Raw genomic sequence first — 9953 nt, 5'->3', positions numbered from 1 at the left:
GGACGCTGCCCACGGGGTGCTGTTGGCTGGATATTTTTGGTTGGTGGACTATTCTCAGTCCAGCAGTGACGGTGAGGTGTTTAAAAATTCCATCAGCGCTGCTGTGTCTGATCCACTCATACCAGCACAACACACACTAACACACCACCACCATGTCAGTGTCACTGCAGTGCTGAGAATGATCCACCACCCAAATAATACCTACTCTGTGGGGGTCCTGACCATTGAACAGGGTGAAAGCAGACTAAAAAGGTATGTAGAGAAACAGATGGACTACAGTCAGTAATTGTAGAACTACGAAGTGCTCCTATATGGTAAATGGAGCTGATAAAATGGACAGTGAGTGTAGAAACAAAGAGGTGGTCATAATGTGTACGTACGTACAACGAGCTCAGTACAACAGCGCCACCCCCCCGTTACTCCTCAAGCGAGTGATGCACATGCGCATTGCAGATCGTGCGCGGAAAGCATCCAGTATCAGAAGGCGTCTCTCCTCCTACCACCTGTTTAGCGTAAACCCCGCCCTTCTTTTGCAAGGATTGGCTACTGGATCATAGAATCGCATCAGCGATTGGACATTCCTGTGTCTTGACCGCTCGAGGGTGTAACCTGGAATACGGGTGGAAAAAGCGCTTCGGTTGGTGATGAGGACCTGATTGTGAGCGTTTGAATTTGACTGTGAGGCGTGACAGTTAAACGCTGTCATTTCCAGTATAGATGCTTTAATTACAGAGATTCCCGCTGCTTCTCATGAACGCCGCTTTCAGTCTAACGGTAACATTAGCGCTACCGCTATTCTCAGTGCAGTGGACGCGCTTCTCATCGAACTGGAGTATGTAGCCGCAGAAAAGCGCTACACTTAATGCAGGTAAGTTACAGTATTGTTACTCTTTAACCTGAAATAAACATAAGTAATGACTTTAATCAACACAGAGAGACGGTTTTAATGTTATTTATTAGTGTGGCGTCTGGCGCTGACGTTAATAATGCTGTTTATGTAGCTTCCATTTACACACCAACCCTCATATTTTCCTTACAGTTGTTTAGCCCACCCTTCTCGAATGTTCTACTCAGTGTTTTACCGAATGTATTATTTGATATACTTCCATTCACCTATCCACCCGATGTTGTAGTTCACACAGGCTTCCTTGGTTACGTGTTGCTTGGTGGCCTGTCAGCTGCAGAGCACTTCACACACCCATTAGCACCTGTTCACACCCCCGTATACCTATCCAGAACACATGATCTCTGATTTAACTTCACACCAGTCCAATAACTCTGCAGTATGAAGTAGGGCTGGACAATGTGACCCATAACATTAAAACCACCACCTTGTTTCTACACACACTGTCCATTTTATCAGCTCCACTTACCACATACAAGCACTTTGTGGTTCTACAATTACTAACTGTAGTCCATCTGTTTCTCTGCATGCTTTGTTAGCCCCCTTTCATGCTGTTCTTTAATGGTCAGGACTCTCCCAGGACCACTACAGAGTAGGTATTATTTGGGTGGTGGGTCATTCTCAGCACTGTAGTGACACTGACATGGTGGTGGTGTGTTGTGCTGGTATTAGTGGATAAGACGCAGCAGCGCTGATGGGGTTTTTAAACACCTTATTGTCACTGCTGGATTGAGAATAGTCCACCAACCAAAAATATCCAGCCAACAGCGCCCCGTACGCAACGTCCTGTGACCACTGATTAAGGTCTAGAAGATGACCAACTCAAACAGCAATAGATGAGCGATCGTCTCTGACTTTACATCTACAAGGTGGAAAGCCGTAGCCTAGTGGTTAGGGTACTGGACTAGTAATCAAAAGGTTGATGGTTCAAGCCTCACCACTGCCAGGTTGCTGCTGTTGGGCCCCTGAGCAAGGCCCTTAACCCTCAATTGCTCAGATTGTATACTGTAACTGTACTGTAAGTCGCTTTGGATAAAGGTGCCGCTAAATGCTGAAAATATACAAGGTGGACCAACTGGGTGTCTAATAGAGTGGACAGTGAGTGGACACGGTATTTAAAAACTCCAGCAGCACTGCAGTGTCTGATCCACTCATACCAGCACAGCACACACTAACACACCACCACCATGTTAGTGTCACTGCAGTGCTGAGAATGATCCCCAACCTAAATAATACCTGCTCTGTGGTGGTCCTGTGGGGGTCCTGACCGTTGAAGACCAGGGTGAAAGCAGGCTAAAAAGGTATGCAGAGAAACAGATGGACTACAGTCAGTAATTGTAGAACTACAAAGTGCTTCTATATGGTGAGTGGAGCTGATAAAATGGACAGTGAGTGTAGAAACAAGGAGGTGGTTTTAATGTTATGGCTGATCAGTGTATACTGATGAGCCAAAAGATCAGGACCACCCGTCTAATATGCTGTACATTCTATACTGAAAATAGAATGTCTTTATTAGTCATATATACATATACACGTGTACAGTTCCTCAAAATTCTTTCGCATATCCCAGCTTGTTTGGAAGTTGGGGTCAAAGTTCAGGGTCAGCCGTTGTACGGCGCCCCTGGAGCTGAGAGGGTAAAGGGTCTAACAGTGACTGCATGGCAGAGCTGGGATTCGAACTCTCAACCTCCATCTTTCCATGGGCAAACGATGCACACAGCTGTCCATATGATCTTGAAGACAATATTGTGTGCTTGTGTGTCCATTGTAGGTGTTTTCACTGTTGGACAAGAGCTAGCACAGGTACTTTAACAAGACTGCGACAACACAGGAATGTTCACAGAAGGGTTTGACACACTGTGCATTGTGACATTCACATCATTACCAGCATTAAAATGATCTACAAATTAAGCCACCGTAGTTCTTCTGTTGGTCCGTATCCGACGGTGTATCCTCCATGTCCTCTGCCATCAATGAGTCTTGGCCATCCAACAATCAGTCGTCGGTTTCTCGCTTGTCCCTCCCTGGACCACTGTAAAGTGGGTACTCATAAGAGATGCCTGTGAGAGATACTTCAACCAATTTGTCTGGCTATAATGGATAGGTTGTAGCTAGTGATTAAGGTGCTGGACTAGTAATCAAAAGGTAAACCACTGCCAGGCTGCCACTGTTGGGCTCTTAAGCAAGGCCCTTAACCATCAATTGCTTAGACAATATACTGTCACAGTACTGTAAGTCACTTTGGATCATTTGGTCTACTAAATGCCGAAAATGTAAATAATAATAGTGTTCTATGAGTAACTTTGATGAGACCAATATTTATGATATCCATGACCGTGACATGCACAACTAATACAAAATAGCATTGCCAATATGACAGTAGAACCTTTCTTTGATTCATCTTTAGTACCTGCTATGGCAAGTTGTATACCCAGGCTCTCGAGACACTGGTACTATGCAACATCCACGTTAATGCTGCAAACACTGTACTGTCCTAACTACTGTACTACCCTAACTAAAAATTATTATGGAGTGTGATTTCATTAAAAATACTATGGTAGGTGTTTTATTGAAAGGGACAACAGATCTGTGGTATAATAATACATTTTATTTATATAGCGCTTTTCAAGATACTCAAAGACGCTTAACTGTATAACTGTTTTAAGTGAGGAATATAAACCCAGATTGGATACATACAACAAATGCCATAATTTCTACAACAAAGGCCTAAATGGTGATTACTGTGATATAAAATGACTTATTGTGATGGTTTTGACTCTACTGTTCACTCCAGGTATAAACTGAAGTCAGGAAATTAATTGACCTATTGGAAGCTTACCACTGAAGGTGAAATTAACCTAAATCATTTTCATATTACATATGTTTACATGCATACTGTTAAGCTTACCACAATTTAATTTCTGCATTTATTGACGTGTTAATGTAAACAACTCTTAATTAATACCCTTAATCCACCAAAACCATTTGGGAACATTTAGCTTAACTGGATTTACACTTTACACTCATGCCTCTTGAGTAACAGGACCGTGTCCAGCTCCAGGGGTTGGGCTGTGTTTCCATGAACATTGTTGCCATGTGAGAGAATCATGCTCTATTACCCGTTTCAGGTTTGAACACCTTGACATAATCATGTGTCAGCCTATTAGAGATGGAGCTTCATTCATTCATGTGAAGGAAAAGAAAAGCATATTTGGTTTAGATGCTGTTATCCAAAATAGTCAAACATAGCTAAAAAAGTCTATCTTATATACAACATATCAATTTAAAAGTAAACAAATGTAACTGTTAAGAGTATAAATAGTTTTAGGTAGATTTAGCAGATTTCAAAAACATACAGACGCGCATTACATCATACTGTCTTCTATTTTACAGGACAAGGCTGTCTTGGGCATACTAAGATGCATCTGACAAACAAAAGCCCTGCCAGTAAATTGCCGCATGGACACTTAATTTTGAACTTATGTTTTAATAAGAAACTACATAAAGAGAGCTCGGTTTTCTCAGCAGAAGCTCAAGCAATATCCATGGCACTTGAACTTATAGGGAAAATCAAATAAAAAAGTCAGTAATCTACACAGATTGGAAATCTTGTCTTCAAGCCCTGGAAACTATCTCTCAAGACCATCCAACGATAAATACAATTTTAGATCAAACCCAAAGACTGACCAAAGAAAACTTTGAAATAAAATGTTGCTGGATCCCAGGGCACATTGGCATCCGAGGAAACGAAGAGGCCGACAGGCTAGCACGTAAACCTCCAACCAAAAAATAAGCTATTAATATCGAATGGGAATCACAACACAATAAAAAACTTCATGAAATATACCCCAATATCAACACACACCACAAACCTACGGCAACAAACAGAATGGAGCAATCTGTATGGACTAGATCAGACACACCAAATTGACTCATTCACACCTATTGAGAGAAGGACCCCCACCAACATGTGAAATATGTCATACCATCCTAATAATAAAACACATCATTATTGAATGTCACAAATACAGTACAATAAGGAAACAACTAGTAATCCCAAATCATATAATTGAAGTTTTTAACTCTAAACATTATAACAAAGTTATAAAATTTCTCGCAAATACTGGACGAATCACAAACATCTGAAAACAGACATCAAAAATCGAATGAATTACCTCTCAGCCACGATTATTAATTTCATGTAGACATGGTGTTAAACCCCTCAGTCAACCATTCACGAATATAAAAGGACTCACATACGAAGATAAATAAAACAAAAATGAAACAAGAAAGACTATGAAAAAGTCTTGGAAAAATAAATAAATAAATAAAAAACTTCAATGTTCCTGCCATGAATGTAACCAATGTGTTAACATGTCGTTAAACAATAAAACAAACAAACAAATATAAGAAACTAATTGTCTAGCTTTCAAATGAAAGTCAGGCTATTACTTTGTTTGGTGGCTTGCGTCATGTTGAATAATTCAGAGAGGATTATCCTCATGTGAACATTTTGGAGACTTTGATAGCGTGTGTTGCAGAGAGCTGAGCTGTGTTTCAAATGGTTGTATAATCCCACTCAATCCATAATAATATAGCCGATTTTGTACCTTTGACCAAAGCATTTTACCCTGTTCTGCTCGACCCACAATATAAAGACAAGGTACCAATGAAACAGATATGTGTTAAACATGGCATTAAAACAAACCCTGTTCTGCTCCATTAGGACCATTCTCATAGCTGATTAACTTGATTGTACAGTGATTTAACAGTGATTACAAAGCCATTTGATGAGCTGCAAATTATTATATAAAGATATATTATAAAGATAGCAATGTGTTGCAGGCCTGAAATGCAGGAATGGATGTTTATTAATAAATGAAATGAAGTTGAGCAGACAAAACATGAAATATCTTGGGTTCAAACTGTCTGCAATCAAATAAAAGTCAAAGTAAATGTAAGGAACACTGCATTCTTATTTGATTTGCATTTTTCATACTGTCTTACTTTTTCTGATTTGGGGTTGTAGAACATTTTACACCACCAATGTAGTAGTAAGTTGCCATTGTAGACTTGTTGATTAATCTCTGATCATCAATGGATTATTGGTCAAGTAAAATGTTTTAAAAACCTTTATTTCTTGTATTGCTGTTATGCAGTTATGGGTATTATATGCTAGATGATTTGTGTAGAACACTAATCAGCAACACAAACATAGGCTGTGTCATTTCCTCCTGCACCTCTGAAATGGAAAGAGTTCCCCTGCTAAAACCTCTTGGTAAACATAATTACAATAGTACAAGCTCTCCTTAGTGACACATAATTTGTGGGAATTGGAAATAATCCTTGAATGGTATTAGTGAATGACTGAAGTTTTGGTGTGAGTTTAGTCAGGTACTTTTGGCAAGCGAGCCAGTCCTGTGGGTATTGTTGTTTCATCAGGCAGTCCTGGTGTATTTAGTTACGATTCTACAAGGCGAGTCAAGAGGCCTTTGTATTGTAAGCTAATATGCAGGCTGTGAGGTCTCTCTAGTATCCTGTTATCTCATGGGTTTGTTTTGTTTCTGGTTGTCTGGACGCACTTTTTATTTATAGTTTATGAATTTTAGCACCAGTTCAAGTCACATTGAATGTTTTATGTAATTGTTTTGAGGAGTATTTTAATCTGTTATCAGAACAACAATTAATTGGTCAGGAAAATGAGCAAGAACTTCTTCTTGTTGCAGTAAACTGTTAGTTCATGAAATTCATGAAAAGATTCAAATGTGTGAGGGGGCTCGTTTGGTGTAGCAGTCTGCTATGCTAGCCCACCACCGCTTGAACACAGTCTACACAGTGTGGAAGGATTGACTAAAACCTCGGAATGGATTTTGGTGCCCTGTCTAGGTTGTTTCTGTCTTGTGTCCAATGTTTCCTGGTGGGACCAGACCTGCCCATTACCCTGACTAGGATGAAGCTGCTGATAACAATTACATTAAATTGAATATGTGATATAAAACTCAAAGTAGCATGTCTGGGTTTTCAAAATTCCAAACTATCTCATGGCTTGTGCAGTTTTGGGTTTGGCCCTTTTTTACAGTAGTTCATCTGGATCTATTTCTGATTGGCAGGATATTCTTTTACAAATATTTGCTTTACACAGCAATTTACTGGGTTGTTTTTAATTCACACAGGAGCGAGCCAGTACACATCCTGTGCGTTTAAAACACTATCACTTATGATTATCATCACTATTATCTTCACTCTTCTTTACTGCACTTTGTCTGATTCACTGCTGATTCACTCACAAGAGAAACTCATTCTGCAACTACAGACAGCACATTGCTTCCCTACTCTTGTTTTCGGTCTGTGATTAGCTTCACATGTCAACCTGAGGAACTGAGATATTAAAGTACCTCTGATTTATGATCCCCTCTGGCCTGGTCGTGCTAGTTTTCATTAAGGTCTGTGCATTTTTTGTGTGTAGGGATGAACATACCGGGGTCATTTTACCTTTCAGTAAATCAGTCATAGAAGAAAATTGCATACATAGCCTGTATGAAGTAAGATGAAGAAGAGCTTTGTGCTTTCTTTTAAGGTAGAAATAAATTGCCGAAGGGACTCTCTGCATTGTCTTTCCCCATACCATACACTCAGTTTGCACAATGCTCTGTTACGCCTGCCCAGCACAGATTCAATCTCGGCAGTGCTGTCAGACGTCTGGTTGGGTGGCCACTCTCGATATGCTTTTGAGAAGTAGCAATATACGATACGATACGATATAATGTAAACTTAAAGTACAATGGCAGGCCACAGCCCGTATTTTAGGTTATATTGTTTATAAGATAAACACACAAAATACTTCTGATACATTCTGTTTATATTTTGTATTATTACAAGGCTGTATTTGTATTCATATTGACAATATTTATGTTATATTTATATATTATACATGCTTTGGTATCATTGCAAAATGAAAGCGCACGGTAATCAGTAGAACCGCGACCCAGATCAATCACACAGCAGCAGAAAATCATAACCGCTGCTTACCTGATCCGTGTGTTGTTCCATCAGGGATATAATCCACTTTTTTTTCTTCTTGCCGCCCATCTTGTATGTTTCCAGAATATTTCCAGAATATATAAAATCCATACCCAACTGTTTTTATCCACCTAACTAATGAAAACCGTTTATCCGTTTGATAGTTTATTCTCTCGGCTTTCCCGGTAAAAAGCTGAAACTGGTAATTCGTTCACTAAGCTGTCACTTACTTATCCAACAGCCAATGAAGAGAGAGATTGAAATTCCTCCCAAAATCTGAATTCGGAAGCCCTGATTGGTTTACACAGCTGTTTATCAAGGCCTGACCTCGGAATCTCTTTAACAAATGAACTAATTCATTAAGTTGTTTGAGCATGACACCGTAATGAAATAGAGTAAGCAAAACGAATGAATCTTTACTATAGATAAGAGCACAGCTCCCTGATTCGATTCCAATGAAGAATTTGTTTAAAAAGAGTCGTCTTTGTCTCGTTGACTCAGTGATTCAGTTTGCAAGCCCTACTCTAAAGGACAATTTTGTAAATGCTCAACAGGCCGGATCAGACAGCCTAATGGGCTGTATGTGTCCCGCGGGCTGTAGTTTGCCCACCACTGTCTTTGAGGGAGGGGTGGTTGGCTAAAGCCCACGGTGGACTGGTGCCATGTCACCCGGACCCGCATCCACCCATTTCATTGATGAAAATGAATTGAGTAATGTTTAAAAGAAAAATGATTCAAACCCTAATCCTTAGAAGGGTGAGTTGGCCAAAATGCTTAAAATTTGATACATTTATTAAGCAACTAAAGCAGGAACAGAGAAGCTTCATGTGAATCTTCCGTCTGTATTTAACTATATGCAAATAATAGTAATAAAACATTAATTCTGTTTTCAATAGTGGGAATAAATCCAGAGTGTGTGTAGTCTGATTCATGTCTTGTTAGTGCATTTTAGGGCCAGTACCAAACCAGGATTAAATAAGCACTGTTGCATCAAATCAGGTTTGCAGACCAAAATGATTCACTGTGATGACTCCTGAATATGGAAGCAGCCAAAAAAAGGTTCTTCTTAGTGAAGAAAGTGAAACTCCTGGATGATGTTTTTCTCATCCCCAATGTGTGACATCAAAGCTGTGTGGAGTATCATGAACCGACTGTGGAAAGGACATTATATGGCCCACACCCATGTTCTAGCCTGATAGCTTGGAAAAATGGGCAGATAAGTAACCAGAACTAAAGCCTGTTAGATCAGCATGTACTTTTTCCATCTGTTTCTGTAATTTTTTAGTCATGATGACACCATATTATTATAATCGCCAGGCTTTCTGGGATTGAAGGATCCAGATTTAAACTGTCTGAGCAAGGAAAAACTGAAGGGAATGTTTAAACCAGACTCGTCTCATATTTGTGACCCACAGGAAAGTGAGCCAACCCAAGTGAACCAACTGTGAGCCAGATCAAGGGAAGAACCAGCCTGTAAGTTTTCTAGTCAAGGTTGCAGCCATGTTGGAAGAGGATATGGAAGTGGCCATTAAAGTGGTGGTTGTGGGCAATGGTGCTGTGGGAAAGTCCAGTATGATCCAGAGATACTGCAAGGGCATTTTCACCAAGGACTACAAGAAGACCATTGGTGTGGACTTCCTGGAAAGGCAAATAATGTAAGTGCTTCTGTTTTTTGTTCGCTCATGCATATGGTGCTCAGTTGATGAGCTTTTTTTCCAGGTGCTTGCACATCACTGGTTGCTTGAGTTTTCAGTCCTACCCTCCTATTTATCTGGATCAGCTCCTGGTACTTACAGGTATTTAACCCTGCTCTGGTACGTTGACAGTACCATGGGGTCAGTTTGACGTACTATATTACCAAACATACAAAACGTACTATATTACTAATAAACATAAATAAAAAATAACCAAAAAGACACAAAAACTAGTAAACATATGTCACATTGTTAGGAAGGTTTTACTAAAACATGATACGTGAAAGGCAGGGTCCCTAATCATTATAGTTAAAAAAAACATGGTTCAAAGATGA

At 39.8% G+C, this 9953-nt stretch overlaps 1 protein-coding gene across 3 annotated transcripts in view; it reads left to right on the top strand.

Moving 5' to 3' along the window:
• Positions 1–540: 540 nt before the first annotated feature.
• Positions 541–9953, top strand: part of rab23 (RAB23, member RAS oncogene family) — a 25223-nt gene continuing 15810 nt past the window's right edge. Inside the window, exons 1-2 of one of the 3 annotated variants that reach the window (XM_062995890.1) lie at positions 541–868; positions 9340–9579. In XM_062995890.1, the coding sequence (XP_062851960.1) occupies positions 9425–9579 (155 nt within the window). In that variant the 5' untranslated portion in view covers positions 541–868; positions 9340–9424. Of the gene's footprint in view, positions 869–3713; positions 3752–9339; positions 9580–9953 lie in introns of those variants that run through there. The other 2 variants (XM_062995889.1, XM_062995891.1) reach the window with 2 other exon arrangements.

Source organism: Trichomycterus rosablanca, chromosome 5, assembly GCF_030014385.1.
Source record: "Trichomycterus rosablanca isolate fTriRos1 chromosome 5, fTriRos1.hap1, whole genome shotgun sequence".
In the NCBI taxonomy this organism is placed as follows: domain Eukaryota; kingdom Metazoa; phylum Chordata; class Actinopteri; order Siluriformes; family Trichomycteridae; genus Trichomycterus; species Trichomycterus rosablanca.
This window is presented reverse-complemented; position numbering and strand designations above follow the sequence as displayed.